General features: G+C 55.2%; 2 protein-coding genes across 9 annotated transcripts in view; both read left to right on the top strand.

Moving 5' to 3' along the window:
• SH2D3C (SH2 domain containing 3C) overlaps positions 1–20,508 on the top strand; it is a 29,055-nt gene extending 8,547 nt beyond the window's left edge. For 3 of the 8 annotated variants that reach the window (XM_032865920.1, XM_032865926.1, XM_032865921.1), the window contains 10 exons: positions 4,520–4,559; positions 11,170–11,298; positions 12,400–12,854; positions 14,071–14,195; positions 15,211–15,746; positions 16,672–16,787; positions 17,329–17,500; positions 18,270–18,381; positions 18,763–18,969; positions 19,904–20,079. In XM_032865920.1, the coding sequence (XP_032721811.1) occupies positions 4,520–4,559; positions 11,170–11,298; positions 12,400–12,854; positions 14,071–14,195; positions 15,211–15,746; positions 16,672–16,787; positions 17,329–17,500; positions 18,270–18,381; positions 18,763–18,969; positions 19,904–20,079 (2,068 nt within the window). Of the gene's footprint in view, positions 1–2,443; positions 2,533–4,519; positions 4,560–7,222; positions 7,355–11,169; positions 11,299–12,399; positions 12,855–14,070; positions 14,196–15,210; positions 15,747–16,671; positions 16,788–17,328; positions 17,501–18,269; positions 18,382–18,762; positions 18,970–19,903 lie in introns of those variants that run through there. The other 5 variants (XM_032865925.1, XM_032865924.1, XM_032865919.1 and 2 more) reach the window with 4 other exon arrangements.
• A 1,347-nt stretch (positions 20,509–21,855) lies between these two features.
• TOR2A (torsin family 2 member A) lies at positions 21,856–25,655 on the top strand. Its single transcript, XM_032865929.1, has 5 exons — positions 21,856–22,144; positions 22,738–23,003; positions 23,651–23,826; positions 24,527–24,654; positions 24,872–25,655. Exons 1-5 carry the CDS (start codon positions 21,910–21,912, stop codon positions 25,114–25,116), a joined length of 1,050 nt encoding a protein of 349 aa, XP_032721820.1. The 5' UTR covers positions 21,856–21,909; the 3' UTR covers positions 25,117–25,655.
• Positions 25,656–25,714: the final 59 nt, after the last annotated feature.

Raw genomic sequence — 25,714 nt, 5'->3', positions numbered from 1 at the left:
AGGGCAAGGTGACCCACGGCAACGGAGGGCCAAGGTGGGATGGGACAGCAGCTGCTCTCTACTACCTCTCCTCCAGGATCCCTTGGGGAGCCTCACTGTTTCTCCCAGGCCAGGATGGAGCCTTGAAAGTAAAGCTCAGATTTAAACCTATGTTGGGGAAATAAAGGATAATGGGCTCTAATTACTGCTCATTAATCCAATTAATTAAGCTAATGTATGCAATAAGTGGTATCAGTTATCAGAACAAATCAGTTAATACAGGCAATTAAAGGGGTTGGTTATTTGAATAATTAATGTGGCTGATTAATGGGACTGATTTAGCTCAATTGTCAGTATTATTTATTAATTGATTTCACCACTAATATTAGAGAGGAAGTACCTTTTAAGTCCGTGAAATAAAAAAGTTAATTAGGGCGCCTGGGTGGCTCAGTGGGTAAAGCCTCTGTCTTCAGCTCAGGTCATGATCTCAGGGTCCTGGGATCGAGTCCCTCATGGGGCTGTCTGCTCAGCAGGGAGCCTGCTTCCCCCTCTCTCTGCCTGCCTCTCTGCCTACTTGTGATCTCTCTCTCTGTCAAATAAATAAATAAAATCTTTTTTTAAAAAGTAAGTTAATTAATTGATAAAGCTGAGTTTTTAAAAATGGAAGCTTTGATTTCTGCATTTGATCATTACAATGGGAGGGAGAATGTTCTAGAACTCTCCAAGCACACTGAGATCTGAAGGCCAAGTCGGCGGAACCACTCTGGCCCTAAGGGAGAGAGGAGGTTCCAAGCAGAGGGAATCAAAAAGGTTGTGGCTGGGCTACAGCTTTAGAGACTATGTTTTGAAGTTAGGAAGGACTTTGCAGAAGGGAAGGTTATGTGCAAAGGCCCTGAGGCTGGAGGGAGAAGGGCTCTTTGGAGGAAGTGCAAGAAGGCTAGAGTGCAAGGAGGAGCAAGGGGAGAGAGAAGGGACGGCTGACTGTGCCAGCTACAGAGAACTGAGCCCTGAGAACTAGATCTTGTTGCATGGGGCTGCTGTGTGACATGTATTCATTCAAAAAAATCTTTATGGGGTAGCTGGCACTGCTCTTGGCAGATCCCAATTCCTGTCCTCTCAGAGCTTGTGTTCTAGTGGAAGAAGATAGTCAATGCATGACAGGTCCCATGAAGCGCTTTAGAGAAGAAATAAAGAGGGAAAGTAAAGAGGGAAGTGAGGTGGGGAGTGTTGAGAAGTTCATACTCTCAGATGGGTGGCAAGGGAAAGCCTCACTGAGAAGGGGACATTTTAGTAAAGACCTGATGGAGGGCAGGGTCCGAGCTCAGTGGTACCTGGGGGGAAAGTATTCCAGCAGAGGGAACCGGAAGTGCAAAGGCCCTGAGGTGGGGACAAAAGCCAGCAAGAAGCTTAGCGTGGCTGGAGCAGCGAGAGAGAAGGGAGCAGCGTAGGACATTGGGTGTGAGAGATGGTGAGAAGCCAGTCTGTAAGGCTCTCAGGAGGACTTTAGCCCTTACTCCGAGTGACACTGGGGGCCACTCCAGTGGGTTGGAGCAAAGGAGATCTGTGATCTTTCACTTTAATAGAGTGCTCTGGCTGCTGGAGTGAGAACAAGTCACAAACAACACACAGAGAGGCAGGGAGGCCAGTGATGAGGTGTGGCAATAGTCCAGGCAAATGATAACAGTGAATCAGAGGCAGACACGGTGACATTAAGTCTTGGAAATCCTGGAGTGTTGTAGAGGGGCAGGGTGAGGTGATAGGGACTAAGTGTAGCCCCAAGCCGGCAGCTTCCTGAGTCTCGGCCTCTGCCCTGAGCTCCCCCATTGGCTCTGACCACCCCAGCCCACTTGTATCTTGGTGCAGTCACCCCCCCCCACAAGGCTCTGTTCCCTCCCCAGGGCCCAAGGGGAAGGAGACAGGAAGCAGGAGGAAGCACTGGGGCGATCCCAGTGTCCTGGCCAATCTGTTCCCAGCAGTGAGCGGATTTCCGGGACTGAATGGCAGGAAACTCTGGGATGGGACACCTCACCAGGAGAAGCTGGCAGAGGTGAACCGCGCAGGAGAGGGGTCCCTACTCCACCTCGCTCCCACCGCTGCTAGGCAGAGAGAACCAAAAAGGCTGTGGCTGGGCTGCATGGAGCTTGAGAGACTATGTTTTGAAGTCAGGAAGGACTTTGCAGAAGGGAAGGTTAACAGCAAGGACTCTAGAATGTCAGAACAGGGAGGGCTGTCAGACAGCTTCTCAGTGAGGAGCCCCTAGCCTCAGAAGCAGGGGGCACCGCGTGTGTGGAATTCTCCCCTGGGAATCCACACCTCATCTGTGATTTTTTAAAGCTCAGATTTTTTGGTGTATGTTTTAAATTCAATCTATTTTATTAAATTTATGACATTCAAATTTAAACATTGGGCTTCTGGATGGGAGGAAGCAGCTCCCCAGAGTTTGACTTCCCTTGCTGTTTTGCAGATGGGACTACGGAGGCCTGACCTAGCCAGAAAACCAGGGCCCAGCCTGACAAAATTAATCCTAACGCTAGTGATCAACACACTGCTTGAGTACTTATTATTCACATATTCCTTTAAGCAATCGTAAGCTCCTACTATGTGCCAGGCACTGTGCTGGGGGCTTAACAATGAGACAAAGTCAATGCCCTCATGAAGGTTTCAGGTAATTAACAGTCAACAGGTAGGGGGCGCCTGAGTGGCTCAGTGGGTTAAGCCTCTGTCTTCAGCTCAGGTCATGATCCCAGAGTCCTGGGACCGCGCCGCCCCCCCCCCCCCCCCCCCCCCCGCATCGGGCTCCCTGCTCAATGGGGGGCCTACTTATCTCTCTCTCTCTCTCTCTCTCTGCCTACTTGTGATCTCTGTAGAGATGACGATAAAGACAATGACGCTACAGAGAGTAACATAAATAAATCAAATCTTTAAAAAAAAAAAACACTCAACAGGTAAATGTAAAATGATCATTTCAGGCAGAGGCTGAGGAAAATAAAGGAGGCTGAAGACAGAGAGTGAAGGGCCAGGGACTGTTCTAGGTCGGGTGGTCAGGGATGGCTTCTCTGATGAGGGACACTAAGCAGAGCCCCAAATAAATGAGGGGTGAGGCGAGCTGCGTGAAGGTCTGGAAGCAGGGAGTTCCAGGCAGAGAATAGCAAGGGCAAAGGCTCTCGCAAGAGTGAACTTGGCAAAGAGGCCAATGCGTCTGGCCAGAATGAGGGATAGAATGAGTGAGCGAGGCATGTTGGGGTTGGCAAGGTAGGTGGTCAGGCACCCCCAGGCTACACAAGGCCTTGTAGGCTGGGGAACATATGGCCCCGTTGATGCCTGTTTTTCTGGCATAACCTCTTAACTCTCACAAGGGAAGAAAGTTCTGGACTGGCATAGCTAGCCATTTGCCGGCCACAGAGAGGGGTTTAGATCTTGTTCCAGGAGATGAAGCACTGTGGGGGAGAGGGGTGCTCTGTGCACGTGACCTGCTTGTTCTCACCTGAGTGCCTCTGGGGGTGGAGTGGAGGCCGAGTGGGGCGTGAGAACAGCAGAGAGCCTGCGAGAAGGCTGCTTGCTGTGTGCTCCACAGAGCACACGGGGCTCCTGGGTGGGGAAAGGACCGCCCCTTGGAGAGACGTGGTCAGGATCTATTTTGAAAGCAGAGCTGCAGGATTTCCTGAAGGGGTGGATGTGGAGGGTGAGTGGAAGAGGAGGCACAGAGGAGTGCAGATTTTTTTGGCCAAGGAAAGCAACAAGGGTGCAGCTGACATCAACTGAGGTGGCAAGCGGATGTGGGGAGCAGGGGCGTGGCATCAGGGGGACGGGTAGCGACCATCCTGCTTTAGATGTGACAAGTCGCAGCGACTTCAGACATCCAAGAGGAGATGCTAAGGAGGCAGTTGGGTTTACCGGACAGGAATTGAAGGGGCAGTTCTGGGCTGCATCAGAGAAGGGATGGCAGTTAAGGTCAAGCCCCTTCACGAGGAAGGATAGTATTAATCTGGCACCTGGAAAGGATAGTCACTCCGGGCCCCTGAAGGTGGAAGGGGTCAATTCCACCACGGCCAACAGTCACCAGCTCAGCATGCTGCTGAGTGGGCCCTTCTGCACTGGGCAGAGAGTATAGGGTGGATGGGGGGTGGGCAGGAGGCTGAGCCCCAACCCAGGGCCACCAGCATTTGGAGTGGAGTAGGGTAAGAACCCTTGAGCGTCCTGACGCTGGGTGAAGACAGCATGATTCAGGAAGCAGGCCTGTGGTTAGGCATGTAACACTGATCAGCTCCCAGAGTCCTTGCAACAACCCAATGAGGCCAAGGCTGTCATTGTCCCCGACTTCCAGGTAGGAAACCCAGGCTCAGAGAGGTGAGGGGACTTGTCCAGGGTTGCACAGCTGGTGAGTGGAGCAGCAGCCCTCCAGCAGATTCCAGTAAGTGTTATCAGCTGCCATGCCCCCGCTTGTCTTCAGGATGAGCCTTCTTGGCGTGCTCAGGCCAGGTGCTGACAGCCGGGGGGCCGGGAAAGGGTGGGGACATTCACCTCTCTTCTCTTCTTCCAGGGTTGCTGGAGAGCCAGAGGCTGGCGGGGACTATGTGAAGGTAAGCGGGGCCAAGCAGGGGACACCGGATGGTTCAAGGCCTGCTCCCTGAAGGGCAGAGTTCTTTTCTGAGCCTTGTTAGGGGCCATACCTCACCGCCTGTTCCCAAGAGGAGAGGGTCTCAGGGTCCGGGCAGTGCTCGGGTCTGGTTTCACTCCCAAGGATCTTCTTCCCATGCCTGCCATCATTCTCTCTTGACCCCAAACCCAGGACCCCCCAGTGTTTGTTACCACCAGACTCACTCCCCCCCATCCCCCCGCTGCCAGCTGCCCTGGGTCCTGGGGTGTCTCCATGCTCAGACCCAATTCCCTCCCACCCACTCTCTGAGCATATGCTGGTGTTGAGAGGTGGGAGCCAGAAAAGATGGCTCAGTTTTCATCACGGAGAATGGGCCCGGCTCACATTTACCACAAGCTTAATTTGTCCTGGGCATTGGGAATGTTAGGAATGCAGCTTTGAAACAATGACGATAAAGAGAGTAACATAACATCTTGTGAGCCTACTGTGTGCAGAGCCCTGTGCTGGCTGCCAGCCAGGGAGGGGAGCTAGCGCTGAGCTCTGTACATGAATGAGGTCTTTGACTTCCTCCCTCATCACTGGGCAGGGAAGGCCTTCCTGTACCCATGTACACATGGGGAACTTGGGGCTCAGAGATGCACAGTGAGTTGCCCACAGCCACACAGCAACTACGGGGCAGAACTGAGATTGCAATCCAATTTTATTTGATCCCAACTAGGGTTGCTGTCGGTTCAATGAGTCCATGCCCATAAGTAGGGTTGCTGGACCTGGACTAGAGCTGGCTGGCCTGGCTGCTGACCCTGGAGACATTCCATTACCTGAGATGCTGCCTATGAAGCCCCATGTAAGTGATGGGCCATGGGGCAGCATGGGAAGTGCTCAGATATCTGCCCCTCACTGTCATCAGAAGCCTCAGATAGGAAGCCACTGGAGCTCAGCAGGTAGGGGATAACTTTCAGTTTGGGAGATGGGGAGGGGGAGATCAAGGAAGGCTTTCTGGAGGAGGAGGCATTGAAACCAAGCCATTGCACTTGACCAGGAATGTTCACCAACATCCTGTTCCCAAAGGAAAAGCTGAAGAGAGGCAAAGATAAGCAGAGATAGACAGGAGAGTGGTCCAAGCAGAGGGAAGGGTGTGGGCAAGGTCAGAAAGCAAGCTGGGTGAGCCCAGGAAGTGTAACCCAGGGTAGTGATAAGTTGAGCTGGAGCTGCTCCTGGAATCTGGGCCCTGGCTCTTCATCGGAGCCCTTACACCATAGGGTGATGGAGGCCTCAGGGAGAACCAGGACCAAGGCCAGTGGGTAGGACACAGGGGACACACAGTTTTCAGATCCCTGGCAAGGTAGTGAGGTCTCCATCACTGATGGTAGTAAGATCCTTATGAGGATTAGTAACTTGCATTTTTCCTTTAGTTTATGGGTCTGAACATGTACTTTAAAATACTATGAAGGAAATAATACCTGTTCACTGGAACTAATTAAAGGACGAAGTCAAAAGAACATTAGTTTTAGCTTCAAGCCTCAGACGGTGGTAGAATCAATAGTTACCAACCATCCATTCCTGCCCTGAGGTACTAGCTTTCCGAACTCCAGGTTTCTCAGACCACAATGTGATCAGTTCGATTCCAAGTCAAGGGTTCTGAAGTTCCAAGGCCATAAAATTCCACGCTCCATGCTCAGAGCTTCAGGTGTATTTGTAGAAAACAACTGAACAGCTGAGGCCCAGAGAGGTGGACTTACCTCCCTAAGGTCACACAGCCTGTCAAAAGGATTTGTACCCTTGGCCTGACTGGTGCAGAGTCAGTGATGACCACCCCCCCACCCCGCCTTATTCCTAGGACAAAAGTCCAGATTGTAAGACAATAAGCTTGGCAATAATAGCACGCGTTTATTGAGCATTTACTTTATGCATGACAACTTAACAGGCATCAGATTCAGGCAAGGCTCAGAAGAGCTCTGTGAGCTCAGCACAGGTATGTTTTCCAGATGAGTGAATCCCGCCTCCAAGAGAAGGGGCTGCTGGGGTGGAGGTGCCCCCCCCCCATGCTAGCTGAACCCAGGTTGGTGCCCTAAGCATCTACTGGCTCTCCACACCCCCAGAGTCTGTCAGCTCAGCATCCCGCGGTTCTCTGCCCGAGTCCCTGATTCCCATTCAGAGGTGAGAAATCCTGGGCTCTGGGAGATTTCCAGAGGCCACAAAGGATTTGGTCAAAGGCATACAGGGATTTCTCCAGCTTTAGATATGATTTAATTCAAAGTCTTTGCCGGCTCCGGGTTAGTGAAGGTAGGTACGGTGAGTTGGGGGAGCCAGGAACCCCCCCACTCCCGGGCCCAGACATCCCCAACTCATCCCGCTGCCCCCTTGTCCCCCCCACCCCCCGTGATGGCCCCCCTAGGCAGGTCTTCTGCCCCGCGTCCCCAGGCTCCAGGCAGCCCTTCGGGGCTGAAGCGCGGGGGGCGAGGGGCGGGGAGCGAAGGGCGGGAGGAGGGAGGAACAATGGCCCCCTCCCCTCCCCTGACCGGCGGGAGGGTGGGGTCTCCCCGCCCCGCCTCCCCGCTCCTCCCCCGCCAAGGCGATGAGGTAATCGCGCTGCCGAGAGGCACGCGCAGCCGGTGCCCAGCCCGGTCGCTCCCCGCGCCCCTGCCCCGCCGGCCGCCGCCCCCCGCACCGGCGCGGCCCCGGACGCCCGGCCCCACCATGACCGAGCGGTGCAGCCTGTGGAGTGCCCTTTCGGCCGCAGCCTGCTGCTTCTACCGCGGCTCCTTCGTGCAGGTGCAGGTGAGGGGGCGGCTTGGCTCCCGCCAGGCGCTCTGGGCTGAGACCCCGGCCGCTCCGCCCGGGGCCCGGGGGCCGGGAGCCGCAGCCCGGTGGCGCCTCGCAGGGTCTGGCGGGGCAGGGGCAGGGGCTGCAGGAGGGGGCGGGGTCGCCCCAGCCTCACCTCTGGGCGCCCCGCCGCTCCGCAGGGTGAGGGTCCCGGCTGCAGCTCCCGGGACTCGCGGGTCCTGCCTCCTCCGCAGGCGGAGCTGAGCTGGGGCACTGGGTCCCGGGAGCTGCGGTCCCCGGCGTCCTGCCGGTACTCAGGCGAGCGCTCCGGCCCCTGCGGTGACCCGGGCAGCCTGGCTCCCCATTGTACCGGGAGCGCTGGGCTGGGGTCCGAAGGCTGAGTGAGGGGAGGGAAGCTGAAGGGGTGCTGCGGGTGCCGGGGCTAGGGCCAGAGCGCCCGCCACTCTCCCGCCCTCTAGGTGGGCTGGGGCAGGCTCAGGGAGCGGGGCTCCCAGCCCAAGCGGCCGGGCAGTGCGGGACCGCGCCGCGGCGGTGAAGGGGTTAAACGGAAGGGGGTGGAGGGGCGGACCCGGACCCCGCCTCTGCGGAGCATCATCTGGGGATGGCCTTGCTTGGGGTTGCCAGACCGTAGGAAGCTGGAGGGGGCTTGCTGGGCGCGGGCTGGGGGTTAGGGGTTAAGACCCTGACCGGAGGTCTCTGCGCTTTTCCCTCCGGAGCCCCCTGGGGGACGCCGGCCGCGTCACCCCTGCACTCCCCGGGGCTCACATACACACGCTCGGAGCCCGCCTGAATGACGGCCCCGCCGGCAGCGGAGCGCAGCATCCCCGCACCGGCCAATCAGGCGCGCGCAGGCGGGGAGGCGGTGAGATCATCTCTGGCCAATAGCGGTGCGCCGAGCGCAAGGATGCTGCATTCGCGCCCCAGCCCGCAACTCTCACCATCCCCCCCCACCAGTCTTGGGAGCTGGGGACCCCCTGGTCGAGAGTGAGGAGGAGGGCACAGGACCCTAGGGTTCCCCACTCTCGGGTGTGTGGGAGCACCAAGTTGGTTCCCCCAGATTCTCCCTGGGACCATTGATTATGGATGGAAAAGTGGAGACCAGTCTCCCCACCCCCCCCACCCCCGCCCGTTTACAGATGCTACCCAGGCTCAGAGAGGAAAAATGACTAGCTCAAGGTCACACAGTGGTAGGCAGCGTCTTTTGGCCAGGTTCTTTACCTCACAGCCCACTCCCCTTCTTTTCCCCATGTCCATCTCACTCCCGCTGTGGAACTGGGGTGAGTTCTCAGTTACATGCTTTTTGTGAAAGAGAAGAACCCCAGAAGTCTGAAGTACTGGTGTTTTCTGCCTTGTGACTCCCAGTCTTCCCTCCCCAGGGTGTGGCGTGGTGTAGGGAGGGAGGCCAAGGACCCCAAAGAATAGAGAACTCCATACAGAAGTGTAGGTACCTGAGGACCTCCCCAAATTCAGTTCAGCCCTCAGCCTTCCTACCCTTTGGGAGTATCAGTTTCTACCCTGGGTAGAGAGTGGACGGAATCCCCATCCCAGGACCTGTCTTTTCCTGAGCACTTGTGTCATCGTCGACCCCCACCATCTGTCCCCAGAGCCCTATGGGCTCCTCAAAGCCCCAGTTTTGATGGGTCTATCACCAAGCTCCTCCTGCTCCAGCTTTGCTCACCTTGGAGAGCTGTCTCATTGTCCTCCCAGGATCTCTGAAATCCTCTCTGACCCCTCCACCCTCTTCCCTGTCCTGATCAATGGCTACTTAAACACTCTTTCCCCTGGTCCCCACCCCTGTGCCCCACCCTTCTGGCCAGTGCCTGAAAGCACGAAGCCACTCTCCACACACCAGACTGTATCTTGAAAAATGCTTTGTGGCTCTGCTGTGGCCTCTGGGTAAACCCCAGCTCCCCATAGTAGCCTGACAGCCCTGATCCACCCCATCCCCATCATCTCTGCCCTTTTGAAGCTTCCCCCTGCCCCAGGACCTTGACTCTGCCTGCAGGGCCCTGACTCTGCCACTGTCTTCCCAGAAACTCTAACCTGTCCACCTGTTTGCTTGTCTTTCCCTGCCCTGATGCTTTTGCTGGGCTCATGCAGTCCTTCTGCAGGCCTCCATGGAAATATCCCCTCTTCAGGGACTCAACTCCCTGACTAGATGAGGAGGGACACTCTTAGCTGCTCCCAGAGCCCTCTGTGCATTCCTGGTCACTCAGAAAACTGGAGTTTGTTGTCAGTGTCTGTGTGACTCTCTCAGAGGTCATCTGTCCTGATGACCTTGTGGCCTTAGCACTGACACAGGACCTGTCTCAGAGTGGGAGTTTAATCTTTTAAAACAGTGAAAATCTTTTCACTTTTTTAAAAGATTAAAAAATCTTTTAAAATCTTGTTGAAACAGTGAAGTCAGAGACTCTAGATATCACTGAAACTGGGAGTTAGGGTATCTTGGGAGCAGTGTGGATTCTGGTAAACTGAGGCAGTGTAAGAGCAGAGGGGTGGAGAATGGAGCTGCAGAGTTAGGCTCAGAGATCTTTGGAAGGTGTGAAAATGCAGGGAGTGGATTGGAGGACCCTTGGACCCTGGTGAGTAGGGGGTCCTGGAAAGAGACTGTCACTTGGACTGAGGCCAGGCCCTCTAGAGCCCCCTTTCTTCTGTCTTGCTGTCTGGCCAGTTTGGGGCCAGATCTACCTGTCCTAGAACAGCTATCTTTGGGGCCCCGAGTTGGGGAATGGGAGAGGAAGCAATGTCACATGTGCTCACAGTGACGAGGACATCTGTGGGCTAGTCACAGTACTCTGGAGTATTGTCTCCTTTCATCCTTGCAACCCAAGGAGACAGGTTTCTGTCATAATACCCATTTTATAGAGGAGAAAACTGAGGCCCAGAGAACTCAACAGGGCACAGCCAGGGTTGGCCTGGGCTTCATGGTAGGGCTGCACCTGGCAACAGGAGCTCTCTTCCTTCTGCTCTTATGTATCCAACCCTGGGCCACGGTAGCCAGGAAACCAGGCATCTCCCCCTTCAGCAGGTAGAAGTCCTGGGCATTATCTCCATTGAGTGATCTTTGGCTTCCCTGCTTAGCCACAGTTTTGCCATCTGGCCAGGATTGCTTAAGATGGCAAGGAGGAAAGGGCCTTGGGAATTATAAAGGACAGCAGAAACGTCTGTGTGGGGGCCTCTGCTTCTCTGTTTATAGCTGCCTCCTCCACCCTTCCAATGTATAATTTTGCATCCCAGAATGTGTCCTCATCCGCCCAGCCCTATGTTTCTGTCCTTGCCTTTGCCTGGGTACCTGCTGCCTTACCTCCCAGATCCACCTGTAGAAATCCTGCCTCTCCCACATGCAAGATCAGTTTGATGTTTTTGGTGCAGAGTGAGTGTTTCGTTGTCACCATTCCCTCCAGGAAGGCTTCCTGGACCAGTCCTTCTTCCCTATACTTTATCTTCTAAAAGTCACGGGGCTCTTTGCCGCTGTCCAGTAGCGTGGTGCTGACCTTATTCTGCTGCAATGTTCCTGTCTAGTTTCCTTCCCCTGCCTAGACTATGAGCTTTCTTGAGGACAGGGCCTGGTTTGTTTATTGTCTCATTTACTCCTAGCACGTAGCACAGAGCCTGGAACACAGTAGGGCTAACTGAGATTTCCTTACTCCTGCTGGGCTGGGGACTCAAACAGCTGAGGACCTTTCTGGTGCCTAAGTTTTCCCAGGGTCCTGGGATGGAAGCAGCTCACCTGGAGTAGGGAGGGGTTGGGAGAGAATAAGGAAGAGGGCTTCAGACCAGATGCCAACTCTCTGCTGTCTCCTGCCCAGTTCTCCAAGGAGAAGTACATCTTGGACTCCTCCCCTGAGAAGCTACACAAGGAGTTAGAGGAGGAACTCAAACTCAGCAGCACAGATCTCCGCAGTCATGCCTGGTATCATGGCCGCATCCCCCGTGAGGTGAGTGGTCCCTGGGTGGGACCTCAGCCCCAGAGGTCACCCACCACCTCGGCCAGCTCTGCCCAGAGAGGCTGTGACTCACTGCTTGGTGGATTCAGTCCGAGTAGACTGCAGTGAGGTTGAACTCATTTACTAACTGTGTGACCTTGCCCAAGTCACTTCACCTCTCTGAGCCTCTGTTTCTTCTATGACATGGACGGTAATGACAGTACCTGCCTTAAAGGGTTATCATGAGAATAAATAAAACAATGCCCATAAAGTGTTACCCTGAGGTCTGACATGCGGGGGCTCAATGTTATTTTTAGTGTTGTTATGGCTGATATTATTACTATTATTTTTTAACTGTTTTTTTCCCATGGGTCTGTACATTAGCCTCTTGTTTGTTTGGTTAGTGAGTGTCAGGGCCTAGGATTCTCAGTTTTGGCAAAGTTGAGTTTCTGTGCTGAGGCCCAGATGGGCTGATAGTCACCTGTTCCCTCTTTCATTCATGCTACGGGTCTTTGTCAAGCATTGACTCTGCCAGGCCCTGTGCTGGGCACCAAGAATGTGGAGAGAAAATGGGTGGTGCCCCCCTCCAAGGGCTGGTGGTCCAGTCAGAGCCCAGTGGAAGAAATGCAGGAATGGAGCGTCCAGCAGAGAATGTAGGCTGGCCCTCAGGAGGGAGCACTGAGGACAGAGGCCAGTGAGAGATGGACAGGACTTCACCAAGTGGGCAGGGTGAGAAGGATGTCCAGGCAGAGAGGACAGCTTGAGGGCACAAAGGCCCAGAGAACTGGGAGAACCCTGGGTGCTTGGAGGAATGAGGATTGGGAATTCACCCTGTCTAACACGAGCCCTGAGAACTGAGTTTCAGGTCATGGTGACCCCCAGCCCCCCAGACTCTGTAGTCCCTGTGCCTTACATTCCAGGGTGTCATGTCCTCCCATTCCCAAGGCTCCGTGCACCAGACCCAGGGCCTGTGGCTGAGTTGCCCCTCCGAATCTGGGTCACTGCATCCCCCTTCCTAAGCTTTAGATATCTCTGTTCCCTGTGTCCCCCAGATCCCAGGTCGGACCCTCCCCTGCCCTGGCCCTGCTCCAGACTGATCACTACCTCCCGCAGGTATCAGAGACCCTGGTGCAGCGCAACGGTGACTTCCTCATCCGGGACTCTCTCACCAGCCTGGGTGACTATGTGCTCACGTGCCGCTGGCGCAACCAGGCCCTGCACTTCAAGATCAACAAGGTGGTGGTGAAGGCCGGGGAGAGCTACACCCACATCCAGTACCTGTTCGAGCAGGAGAGCTTCGACCATGTGCCCGCCCTCGTGCGGTACCATGTGGGCAGCCGCAAGGCCGTGTCGGAGCAGAGCGGTGCCATCATCTACTGCCCTGTGAACCGCACCTTCCCGCTGCGCTACCTGGAGGCCTGTTATGGCCTTGGCCAGGGCAGCAGCAAGGCGGCCAGCCCCGCCAGCCCCTCGGGCCCCAAAGGCAGCCACATGAAGCGGCGCAGCGTCACCATGACCGATGGGCTCACCGCCGACAAGGTTACCCGCAGTGATGGCTGCCCCACCAGGTAAGAAGGGGCCCCACGCTGGGCCTCGGTCTCCCCCTTTGGCAAGTGGGAGTATCTGTCTGCAGAGTGCTGGTGAGGGGCGGGAGGCCAGGCCACTGTGAACTGGGCAGATGACTGTCCTGGAGTGTTTCGAGGAAGAGGAGGAGGCAGAGGAGGGCTGAGTGCCGGGTTTGTCGGCAGCCAGGCCCAGGTGACAGCCTCACCTGAGCCGCCTGGGCCCTGCCGCTCTCCTCTCATGACCATGTTCCTACCGATAAAGGGCCCTTGTGCAGATAGACCCCCAGCCTAGGGGAACCCCCTGAGGGTTGCTCTTTCCCTGCAGCTGCTGCCTCCGCCCTCCCGCACCTAGCTAGGCCAAGGCATGCATCAGAGCAAAGGGCTTCGCAAGCTGCAAACCACTGCACGGGGGATGGGACGTTCCCAGCAATACTTTAATGAGGCCCAGGTGCCTCTGGGGCTGGGTGAGATGAGGCTGTAAAAAGCCACAGCAGGGACCCATTCCTGAGGTCCTAGTGTGCCCCCCGGCCCTGTGCGGAGGGCTGTCTGCGCCCAAGTTCATCAATCCCTATGTCCTCCTGGGAGGGAGCTCCTGTGCACACCCCCACTTTACAGACCAGAGAACAGGTGCGAGAGGGGAAGCCACTTGCTGAAGAGCGGGAGGACTGAGATTCAAACCCAGGTCTGCAACTCCCTCATTTCTACGGCCTCCCTTATTGTTTGCAAAGAGACCTGCCCTCCTGTGCTGCCAGCACTTGGATAGGGCCCATCTCCCTAGGCCTGGGCTGGGTGCGAACGGCCAAGGAATTGCTGGTTGGATTCTCCGTGGGTACTTTGCCTGTGATTTAGAATCAGTGCCTGTAATGGTGCCAGCATCTGGCATTCTGAGCATAGTGTAGGAGCAGTGAGGAGTTGCCAGCCTTGTGGGCCCGGTTCCCTCCAGCTCCCCATCCTTTCTACTAGGCCTGCTTCCCAGGTAGTTCTCCTGAGTTGGAGGCAAGGTTCTCATGGAAGAGAGCAGTTGTGTGGGTAGTGGACTATACAAACACTCTCCACTCTGGGCTTCAGTCTTATACTTGTCAATTAGTACTACACTCTCCAAGCCTTTTCTGCCTCTGAAGTTCAGTCAACCTAGGATGGAGGCAGAGGTGGGGATCCCAAGGCCAGCTGAGGACCCCGCTCTCTGGGCTCTTTGCTCATGAAGGTATCTGCTCCACAGCACCTCATTGCCCCACCCCCGGGAATCTATCCGCAACTGTGCCCTCAGCATGGACCAGATCCCGGACCTGCACTCGCCCATGTCACCCATCTCCGAGAGTCCCAGCTCCCCTGCCTACAGTACTGGTATGGCCAGTGGAGGGGGAGGGGCTGGTGGGGGGAATCCCATGGGAGTGGCCTTGTGTGTGCACCACGCTCTGTCTGTCCATGACGACTTCTGTTACCATGTGTGCTTATGTGTGTTTCTACCTCTTTACTGAGAGTGATGCCTGCAAGAATTTACCCGAAAAACCAGTCAGCAGAACTACCGACTACAGACAGACTACAGACAACTACAGGCAGAACTACAGACAACTACGTTGTCTCCATGGGTTGTCACACGTTCTTCCCTAAACACAGGCTCACTAACTGGTCATACCTGCAAACTTGCTTTCGAACCAACTCCCCCGAGTGTAAAAGTTACCAATCCTTGTCCCAAATGATTTAGTGGACATTTTCTGAGCAACACGGCAGAGTGAGGTCCTCAATCCTCAGAGGACTGAGGATTTAAAGCCCAGCTCTCCCATGTGCTGGGTAGTGACTTGAGGCAGGGCAGGTGACCTCTCTGAGCCTCAGTTTTCTCCTTGTAGAATGAGGATCATGGAAGGACTTACTTCCCAGGATGGCAGGGTTAAATGGGCTAAGGTATGGAGAAGGACCTCGCGGGCAGGAAGAGTTCAATATACATCACCTCTCATTTTGGATGATGGTTTGACTGCTGGTGACCAGTGTATGGCCAGCGTGTTGCCAGCTCTTGGCACATGTGCACTCAATAAATCATTGCTAATTCATCGAGAAATAATTCCACACAATGAACTCCAGCAAGTGCTTATTAGCATCCCTGAATCACGGCAAGATCCTCTAAGTAGTCCAGTGGTTCCCCAAGGCTGCAGCAGCCTTAGGGGAGGAGGGAGCAAACTCCTGGGGTCCAGGCCATTTGAGAGTATCCTTCAGGCTGGTCCTTTTACCCAAGGCTGCTGGGCCTGGCCTGAGTGCAGGGAGGTGGGAACGTCACCTCTATAGGGTGGGTGGGGCCCGTCCTTTGGGGAGAGGGAGGGAGAACTTCACTGGTAACTAGTCTTTGCCCTTTCTCTCCCTGCAGTGACCCGTGTCCACGCCATCCCTGCAGCTCCATCAGCCACAGTGCTGCCTGCCTCCCCTGTCACCCGCCGCTCCAGTGAACCCCAGCTGTGTCCCGGAAGTGCCCCGAAGCCCCCTGGGGAGTCAGACAAGGGCCCTTATGCCAGCCCCTCCCACACTCTCTCCAAGGCCTCCCCATCCCCGTCGCTCAGCAGCTACAGTGACCCGGACTCTGGCCATTACTGCCAGCTGCAGCCTCCTGTCCGTGGCAGTCGAGAGTGGGCAACAGCTGAGGCCTCCAGCCGGCAGGCCAGGAGCTATGGGGAGAGGCTAAAGGAACTGTCAGAGAATGGGGCACCCGAAGGGGACTGGGGCAGGGCCTTCATAGCCCCTGTTGTGGAAGCCACCTCTTCCTTCAACCCCGCCACCTTCCAGTCACTATTGATCCCCAAGGATAACCGGCCACTGGAGGTGGGCCTCCTGCGCAAGGTCAAGGAGCTGCTAGCAGAGGTGGATGCCCGGACGCTGGCCCGGCACGTCACCAAGGTTGACTGCCTGGTAGGTGCTGGGTGAGCACTGGGGCAGGGAGAGCACCTCTGTCCTGCAGCTTTGGAACAGGGGTCCAGGTGGTGAAGAGTTGGCTGCTAAATGCCCAAACTTTAGTGAGTAGGCCTGGCTTCTGGCTTCGTAGCTGTCCCTTACTTGCTGTATGACTCTGGGCTGATCACTTTACCTCTCTGGGCCTCCATTGTCTCCTAAAAACAGCAACATCACCACCACCACAAGATATTCTTGCTTCCTCCAGTTTGGTACTGGAACTGGGCAGCGCTGAAAGCCAGAGCTCCCTGGGGTACTTTTTCAGCCTGGTGAGAGTCAGCCTGGCTGTTCCAGAGAATGTAAAAAACCAAAACCACCCGCCCCCACCGCCCCCACCCCCCATGGACAAAATAAGCAAAACTCAGAACCTAGACTCAAACTGTCCATGCCTGGCCTTTGAATGAATCTTGACTATCTAAGGACCCAGACTCTCTCTGCACCTCAATTTCTCCCTCTGAAGTTTGGAGGGGGGCACTGATTACTTTATGTGGGGGCCTGCACTGGTCTCTCAGCTCAGGAAGCAAGTAAGGAACGCAGAGATATTGTCCTATGGAGAGTGCTAGGCGCGATGGGATTAGTTCTGGCCCAGTGTGTGACCTTGGACGACAAGTCCTTTTCCCTCCCTGGGCCTCAGGTTTGCCTTCTGGAATAAAGGTGTCCTGGTCACCTTTGGCACATATCAAACAGCTCTGAGCATTTTTTCACTTATCCCTCATTCCACGGAAATGAGGGGGAAATGTTCATTTGCTCCATGGCAGAGGGTGAGAGCTGGAATTCAAACTCGTTATCCCAGCCAGGCTGCCCTCCTAGAGAAAGCTCTCTGACTCCCAGATGGCTTGGGCCAGCCGCGACAGGAAATTAATCAGCCCTCTGGGCGTCCTTGCAGGTTGCTAGGATACTGGGCGTTACCAAGGAGATGCAGACCCTAATGGGAGTCCGCTGGGGCATGGAGCTGCTCACCCTCCCCCATGGCCGGCAGCTACGACTAGACCTGCTGGAAAGGTAAGGCAAGCACCTGCACCCGGGGACTCGCGGGGAATCCCCCGGGCTACCTTGCTGCCCTTTTGCTGTGACAGGCTGGCCAATCAGAGTGTCTCGGCCCGGCTCCCATGGGGTTCGGGCTAAGCCTCCTATCCATTGACGAATCGCAACTGCTCGGTGTCCGGCTCCAAGCAATCCCAGTTTCCCCAAAGCCTGAGTCCTGTCTCCGAATTCATCTTTTGCACCCTCTTGACCAATCACACTGCGCGAGCCTTAGCCCCGCCCATCAGCTCTGGCTACTCTTTCTTAAACCTGTTCTGCCGCGTGAATTCCATTGATCGATCACAAGCCCCTCCGCCCCGCGCTCAGAAGTCTCGGGCTCCGCCCCCGAGTTACAGCGACCAATCAGAAGCCCTTAGCCTGGCTTTCTCTCACTTTGGCCGCGCCCCCTAATCTCATTGACCCTTTCCCACCTGTCACTTTGGGCTTGGCCCTCTGCCCCTCCCGCGCCAAACGCAACTAGTGACAGGACCCCTCCCCTCTGACCTGGCCGCTGAGACAGGTTCCACACCATGTCCATCATGCTGGCCGTGGACATCCTGGGCTGCACGGGCTCGGCGGAGGAGCGGGCAGTGCTTCTGCACAAGACCATCCAGCTGGCGGCTGAACTTCGAGGGACCATGGGCAACATGTTCAGCTTCGCTGCGGTCATGGGCGCCCTCGATATGGCTCAGGTACGGAAGGGCGCATCTCGAGCTGAGCTTCAGGAAGTCGTTGTCTGGAGGAGCCCCGGGAAACGTTCGAATCGGGGACTTTTTGGCAGCATCGGTGAAAGGGTAGCTGGGTTCTCTGAAGTGACCTGCTCCAAGACCAAGTCTTGCCCCTTCTTTGGGTCTCAGTTTACCCACCTGCAAAATGAGTGAGGAGCATTATGTGAGTTTCAAGAATAAATATAAAATGGCTATAATTCAGCGGGCACTTGATATATGCTAGGTGCTACATTAAGTACTTTGTAAGTACTGATTCGTCAGAACAGTCTTGGGAAATAAGTGCCTTTATTGTCCCATTTTATTTATGGAGAAACTGATGTACAGCAGTACTTGGCCTGAGGTCACACAGTCAGACTGAAAAGGTCAGGATTCAAAGCAGATTGGTTTCACAGCCTGAATCTTGTCCACACTCTACGCTTGCTCTCCTGTGCCTAGTCAGTAGTAACAACAGGGTCCCAGAAGCTGTGGGTCGACTCCCAGCTCTGCTACCTAATTTTGGGATGACCTTGGGCAAGTCATTCCCCTAGCTGAGCCTTAGTTCCCTCCTCTGTAAAATGAGCTGTTGCAAGGCCTCACGAGGACCATGAAGAGCAGCCAGCACTGTCCCAGGTACATGAAAGGTGACCACGGTCATAACTATTATCCCACATCTGGGTGTGTCCACTCAGGAGGGTGGCCTGTGGCCAATGCGGGCCCCTTCCCTGGCTGGGTGTTCACAGTCTCCTCTCCCCAGATTGCCCGGCTGGAGCAGACATGGGTGACCCTTCGGCAGCGACACACAGAAGGTGCCATCCTCTACGAGAAAAAGCTCAAGCCATTTCTCAAGAGCCTCAACGAGGGCAAAGGTACCTCTCCCACCTTGCTGTGTGACGTTGGGCAGGCTCCAGCCTCTCTCTGGGCCGGCAAAGACTCTCCCAGTGTAGATGAGGACCCACCAGAAACTGAGCGCTGCATAGGCTAATCTTGAGCTCACTTTCTGTATCTGGCTACCGTCTGCAGGGTGGCCAGGACGAGGCTCAGCCCTCAGGGTGGTGCCAAGGCTGCAGTGGTTTCAGCTGGAGGATTCCAAAAGGAGGGTTGCTAGTCTTGGGAGTCGGGAGCCCTGGGGGTGCTCAGCCAGGGACCTCAGGCAGACCCACCCCCTGCTCCACCTCTCTGCCTGGAGCGCCCCTGGGGATGGTGGGGACTCCAAGGCCTCTAAGCGCCTGCCTCCCCCCCTACCACAGAAGGCCCGCCGCTGAGCAATACTACGTTTCCGCATGTGCTGCCGCTTATCACTCTTCTTGAGTGTGACTCGGCCCCAGCAGAGGGCCCTGAGCCTTGGGGCAGCACAGAGCACGGCGTGGAGGTAGTGCTGGCCCACCTGGAGGCTGCCCGCACCGTGGCCCACCACGGAGGCCTGTATCACACCAACGCGGAGGTCAAGCTGCAGGGTGAGTCACAGGTCACATCTGGGGGTGGAGACAGTCACTGTTGATGCTGCTGGGCCTCCCTCCACCGGACTTGTTCTCTCCTTTCCGCCAAAACCCCCTTAACGTTTCTCCATTTCCTCCTCTGGCGCCACTCCCTGCTTCTTTTCCTTTTCCCTGTTTTTCACTCGCTTACCAGTTCAGCTGTGAGTGGAAGGCCCCGGTGGGGGTGCAGGGACACGGAGGTGATTCAGAGAGCACCCTAGCTGTGGATCTTTCTTTGAGCCTCTGTTTTCTCTCTGTGAAGTGGACATCCTAAGGGATTATTCTACAAGTTTGTTTGCCTGGGGCTGAGCCCTTGGCCTGGGGCTGAGACACACCTACCCTGCCTTCAAGGAGCTCCCAGTCTAGGGGAAAGGGAGAGTGAAAAGAGCAGAGAGGAAGTGGCCTCAAGTAATCCAGCTTTTACTGCTTTAGGCATTATTTAAGTCATAAAGTTTCACTGTAGGCAAACTGGAAATTACAGCTGAGCAAAAAGAAAAAACAAAATCCCCCCCAGTCACCCAGAGGCACATGGTGACAACATCCTAGTGTTTGTGTTTCCTGCCTCTTTCTTTTTCAGAGCAAACAAAACATCTTTTTTCTTAACTAACAAAACTTATTTGCAAAATGTGTACATTTCTTAGCAAGAAGTTTGGAACTTACAGAAAAAATACAGAAAAGAAAAGAAAAATCCCTCCAAATTGACATTCATATTTTATCTTCAATAATTTAAATATTATATGTTGCAGACATGGTCCTGTCCATTGACAAACCTTGTTGGATTCCTGATGGAGCTGGGGGGTGGGGGAAGGCCCCTAGGAAGAGGGCCCTGTGGGATGTGTTGGCTTTGGGCAGGACCCCCAGCCTTCCCTGCTGGATGGTCGTCCCCTGACCCCTGTGCTCTGCTGCCTCGCAGGGTTCCAGGCCCGACCAGAGCTCTTGGAGGTGTTCAGCACTGAGTTCCAGATGCGCCTCCTCTGGGGCAGCCAGGGTGCCAGCAGCAACCAGGCCCGGCGCTACGAGAAGTTCGACAAGGTCCTCACTGCCCTGTCCCACAAACTGGAACCTGCCGTCCGCTCCAGTGAGCTGTGACCCCCGCGCACCCCTCCCCTCTGCAGCTGCAGGCAGCAACAGGGACAGAGGGGCACAGACCTCTCCCCAGAGCACCCCAGAGACACTGTGATCAGCCCAAGAATGTTCTGGGCCCAAACCAGGATCTCCCTTGCCCCTCCAGGGTCCTGCAGGACCCCAGGGCTCCATCCCACCCGCTGCGTGCCCACCAAGTATCCTTTCAGGAAGAACCGGAACCCTGTTCCTCCCTCCAGCTTCTGCTCCTCCCCTTCCTGCTGAGGTGCCCTGTGTTTGAGCCATGGGAGGGTCCTCAAGCCTCCCCACTCTTCTCTGGGCATTTGCCTGCAACGGACACCAAGGCCTCCACCCGGTTGTAAATCTATCTGTTCTGTAAATAGATGTACAGAAGCCATGTCCTTTCTTTCATATAATAAACTTTTATGACTCTTTCTTCTGTCTCTCAGGGGGCCCTGGTGGAAGGAAGTGTCTTTTCTCTCAGATGAAAGGTGGAAAAATTCAACAGTAAATACTTATTTAGCACCTGGGACATTCCAGATTCTACCACAAACCAGAGTTACAGCCAATACTAAAACTTGATCCCAGTCCTGGAGGAGCTCACAGACTAGTGGGGGAAAGAACCTACTAATTCCAACCAAGGGGAGAAATCCTGGCCAGCCCAATCCCACCCTGTTTCCTGCTTTGGAAATCCCAGCAAAGGTTCCCGCAAATGCACAACAAAGCACTCCAGATGTTTGGAGTGGAAGGGCTTGTTGAAATTTAGGATTCCAACTCTCCCATGGAAAATAGAACTGGAGGGAGAAGGGACTCTCCTGGGGGGTCGCAGTGGCAGAATGAGGAAGGCTGGAACCTGGGTGTCCTGACCTGGAGTACTTTCCTTTTCTCAACAGAAGGACCTACTTATTTCTTTTCAGGCCCCAGAAAGCTTCGTGTGTGTGTGTGTGTGTGTGTGTGTGTGTGTGTGTGTGTAGGGTGGGTGGATCAGGGAATCTCTAAGAAGGGTCATGAAAGCAGTTGTCTTGATGGGTAGGGGAGGTAGGCAATGTGGATCAACACGATTCCTGTCCAGGCTGGAGGCCTGGGGAGCCTGTTCACTGAATATGAGACGCCTCAGATTCTTTGCCTTCTAAATCCTTTGACCAAGAGAGGCTGGATAACATAGTGCATCAGATCTCTGACAGCAGCTTGACTTGGGTTCAGTTCTATTATTTACTAGCCTTGGACAGAGGCTTAATCCCTTGGATCCCAGTTTCCTCCTCAATAAAATAAGGACAATAACAAAATCGATTCCTTAGTATTGATGGTAAAGCACTTAGGTCAGAGTAGTTGCTAGGTAGGGAACTGCCATGTTTCATACATAATGGATTGCCAATAATCATTTATTGATTACTTTCCGAGTCAAAACACTTTTTGTGCCTGTACCTCATTGAAATTTCACCGTATCTCTGTATGGCAGTCACTGTTATCGTAAGACATACAAGGCACTGACACTAATGGCACCTAGTAGGTGCTCATGAAAAGCTCTATTACTGAGCGCTCTTTTGTCATATAAAAAAAAGAGCATGGGAAAAAAGAGCATGGAAAAGGCGCTTTGCAAGGTTTAAGGTGCCGCACAAGTTTTTGCTACAATTGTTACGTCACCCTTTGTGGTCATAATCTTTTATTATTCTTTCGGCGCTATTATGGTCTCCTAGTTACCGTCGCCATGGAAACGCGGTCCGCCGCTGGATTGGGACGGTTCGCGGGCTCCCCCTAGAGGCTACTTTCTAGTCCTGCTACGAGACGTTGGTTCGGGACTTTCCGGGGGGAGCCGGGAGTTGTAGTCTACGGAAGATGGCTGCCGCCGGGAGAGGCACGCCGGGAATTGTGGTCCTAGGGAGGGGCGGTTGGCCCACATTCGGCTCCCGCCTCACCCGCATGGCGGCTGGGTCTCGCGGCTGCCGGCCCTGGGGCTCGCTCCTCGGGTTGCTGGGGTTGGTCTCAGCCGCGGCCGCCGCCTGGGACCTGACTTCGCTGCATTGCCACTTCGGCAGCTTCTGCGAATGTGACTTCCAGCCCGACTTTCAGGGTGAGGAGCCGTAGGAGCCCGGAGCACAGGCGCCGGCGGACCGGGGAGCCTTCAGACTTTGGGTTGTCCCCGGGCTTGACCTGGAGGGTAGAACCGAGGGGCGGGACCCGCAGACTTCCGCGTGGCCCGCGCTGAGGGACTGAGAACCTGGAATACTGGAGTTGGGGGCGAGGGTTTGGGAAAGCATGTTTGGGGTCCAGGCAGAGCCTTGCCAGGGTGGAGAAAGGCATTTGACAGCAGGGCCTTGTGGGGAGCACTGGGCCTCCACAGTGGACTGGCCATCAGGGGAGAAGCCTGCCTTGGGAATGGGCAGGAGTCTTAGGGCCAAACCTGTTGACAGCTTGCAGCAGCCCCTTAGAGCTAAGCACAGTGCACAGGGCCGGTGGGAGCGCTGCAGAGCCAAGTCAGGTATGATGGTGGCTGCTGCAGCCGGAGTCCCCAAGGGCCCCACTCACTCCCTTTCCAAAGACAGTTTGCAAAAGTGTCTGAGACACAGGGATCCCTAGACCAGGTACCAGACATGATTCCTCTTCACCCTCTTCTGTGGCAAGCGTGTGTCTTCAGCTCTGATACTGTCCTTCTTGTGGCCCTAGGTCTGGAGTGTGACCTGGCCCAGCACCTGGCTGGCCAGCACTTGGCCAGGGCATTGGTGGTGAAGGCACTGAAGGCCTTCGTGCAGGACCCAGCTCCTACCAAGCCACTGGTCCTCTCCCTGCATGGCTGGACAGGCACTGGCAAGTCCTATGTCAGCTCCCTGCTGGCGCACTACCTCTTCCGGGGTGGCCTCCGCAGCCCCCATGTTCACCACTTTTCCCCCGTCATCCACTTCCCCCACAACAGCCACATGGAGCGTTACAAGGTAGGCTGGTGGCATCCTGGACCACCATTCACCTGCATGTGGGGGTGCCAGACCCTAGGGAGTGAATGAGTCAAGTCTTGGGAGGGTGTGGGGGTCACTCACTTCAGGCCACACAGCCCCCAGGACCCATTGTGAACAGAGCTTGAGATGGACAAGGGACATGGGATTGTATGGTCGCAGGTATTACGTGCCATTCTGCATTGTTATCTTTCTGGAAAGCATAGTACCAATTTGAGGCTCAGAGTAAGCATTCAGTAAATAGTACCTCTTACTACTACTCTCCTTGTCAATTGCAGGGTTCTTGCCAGGCTGGTCTGTTTCAGGTGTCAACATTATTGAAAAGGTTCAGGGAGCAGAAGGGAACCTTCCTCTTTTATGGAAAGTAGGAGGTGTCAGAGAAGGAATCCTGAACGGCGGATGTGAGGCCTGGGTTTGAGTCTCTGTGAGCTTGCTGACTTGCTGTGTGTGAGCTTGAACAAGTCTCTGACCCCTTAGGGCCACAGTTTTGCCAACAGCCCCATGAAGGGATTAGTTCTCTCTGGGAGACCATACCTTCCTGAAAAAGGGATTAGTTCTTGCCTTGGGAAGAAGTCTCAGGTGAGAGGAGTATCTCTAGGTGCCTTCAAACTCCTGCCTCTCCCCTGCAGAAAGATCTTAAGAGCTGGGTCCAGGGGAACCTCACAGCCTGCAGCCGCTCCCTCTTCCTCTTTGACGAGATGGACAAGCTGGCCCCAGGCCTGATGGAGGTCCTGCTACCCTTCCTGGGCTCCTCCTGGGTTGTGTTTGGGACCAACTATCGCAAAGCCATCTTCATCTTCATCAGGTGGGCCCAGCTTTGCAGCAGCATGGCGCGGGGACATTTGTCCAAGGTCTTAGCTATCCAGTCTTGGTCGGTGGTCCCACACCAGAATACCTTTCCGCCTGGGCCCAGTTGGGACTTCCCAAAGCCCCTCACACTGGCTGTGATACTGTTGCTCAAATTTTGACATTCTCAAAGCCCAATCTGGGCTCAGTTTTTGGGATCCTCACTGTTTCTTTGTGGAAGGAATTTTCCCTCTTTTGTGGCCAGGAGGACACAGACCTGGGAAAAATCGGACTAGAATTCTAGTCCCACCTCCAAGAGTTCTATCTGTGTTTCCTTGGGCAAATCACTCCTTGGGCAAATTTTCCTTGGGCAGTTCACTCTCTGAACTCCCATCTCCTCTTCTGCACGGCAGGGCCAAGATTAATGCCCCACTGTCCTCCTAGAGGCCAGGGGTGAGAAAGTCAGTTAAGGGACCCAAAAGTGTTTTGTAAACTTTAAAGTGCATGACACATATAGGTGAATTTCCAGGCATCATGGTTTTAGACATGGGCTCTGGAGAGGGGAAGTGGTTCCTCTGGTGTGTTTTTAGCGGGTTTGGCTCCTGCTGGTACTGAGCTGGGTGCCCAGACTCAGGTCGTGTTGGGTGGCACATGGGAAGCAAGGGCCAAATCCCGGCCCCCATGGTCTGAGCCGAGGCCCGCGTACCCCATGGTTTCAGCAACACTGGTGGCGAGCAGATCAACCAGGTGGCCCTGGAGGCGTGGCGCAGCCGCCGGGACCGGGAGGAGATCCGCCTGCAGGAGTTGGAGCCAGTCATCTCCCAGGCTGTGCTGGACAACCCGCATCGTGAGTTCGGCTCGGGAGGCCCCCTTCCTGCACCCCTGGGGTAACTTCAACAGGCCGAGGCTTCACACCCAGGTCCACCGGGCTGGGCCAGGTTCTCCCAGGGTCTGATGCGTTGCCCACCGACCTGGTACTTTTCAGCCAGGCTTTGGCGCTCCTGGCTGTCATGCGGCCTCCCTGAGCCCACCACAGACCCTTCCCACATTGCCCCTTCCTACAGATGGCTTCTGGCGCTCAGGCATCGTGGAAGAGCATCTCTTGGACGTCCTGGTGCCCTTCCTACCATTGCAGCGGCACCACGTGCGGCACTGCGTGCTCAACGAGCTGGCCCAGCTGGGCCTGGAGCCAAGGGAGGAGGTCGTCCAGGCTGTGCTGGACAGCACCACCTTCTTTCCCGAGGAAGAACAGCTCTTTTCCTCCAACGGCTGCAAGACTGTGGCCTCGAGAATTGCCTTCTTCCTCTGACTCTCCAGATGGTGTCCTTGCCTCTCCTCTCCTGGGCCAGGCCGTGCAGGAAAGCCCTGCGGCCTCTGCAGTAGGGACCCTTTTCCTGAGCCTCCTGGAGAATGAGACCTGGAGCCCAAAGTGAAGATGAGGAGGCACGCTGGCTAGGCCATGGGACTGAGGGCCCTGCCGTCTTAACTGGTCTCAGGGCCTCTTAGCCTTTGCTTCCTTCCCTAGAGAAACCACTGGTGACCCCAGAACTTCCGTGAGACTTGACCTTGCCCTTACCCTCCAGCCTAAGCCTTCTCAAGATGTGAATTGTAACTCAGGGACTGTGGCTCCTGGCTGCTCTCTCTCTCTGCGGCCTGTTACTCTTGGCCTCGTGCTCTGGCACTGTACTCTCAACCCTCCATTGCACACTGTGTCCCAGTACTGTAAAGCCAGGCTGAGACTTCTCAGTCTTCATGAACAGAGGGACTCAAGCTGCCACTTGGGCCTGGTTTTTAAAGTTTTTAATTTTGTAAGAGAACAAACACAATAAACTTAGCCATGGGACCAGAGGACTGTTGGCTGAGGTATCTAATTGCTCTGGAAGGAGGCTCTTTTGCTGGGTGCCAGT

Source organism: Lontra canadensis, unplaced genomic scaffold (genome assembly GCF_010015895.1).
Source record: "Lontra canadensis isolate GAN:19392208 unplaced genomic scaffold, GSC_riverotter_1.0 scaffold30, whole genome shotgun sequence".
In the NCBI taxonomy this organism is placed as follows: Eukaryota; Metazoa; Chordata; class Mammalia; order Carnivora; family Mustelidae; genus Lontra; species Lontra canadensis.
Note: the sequence above shows the minus strand (reverse complement) of the source record. Positions and strands in the feature narration are given on the sequence as shown.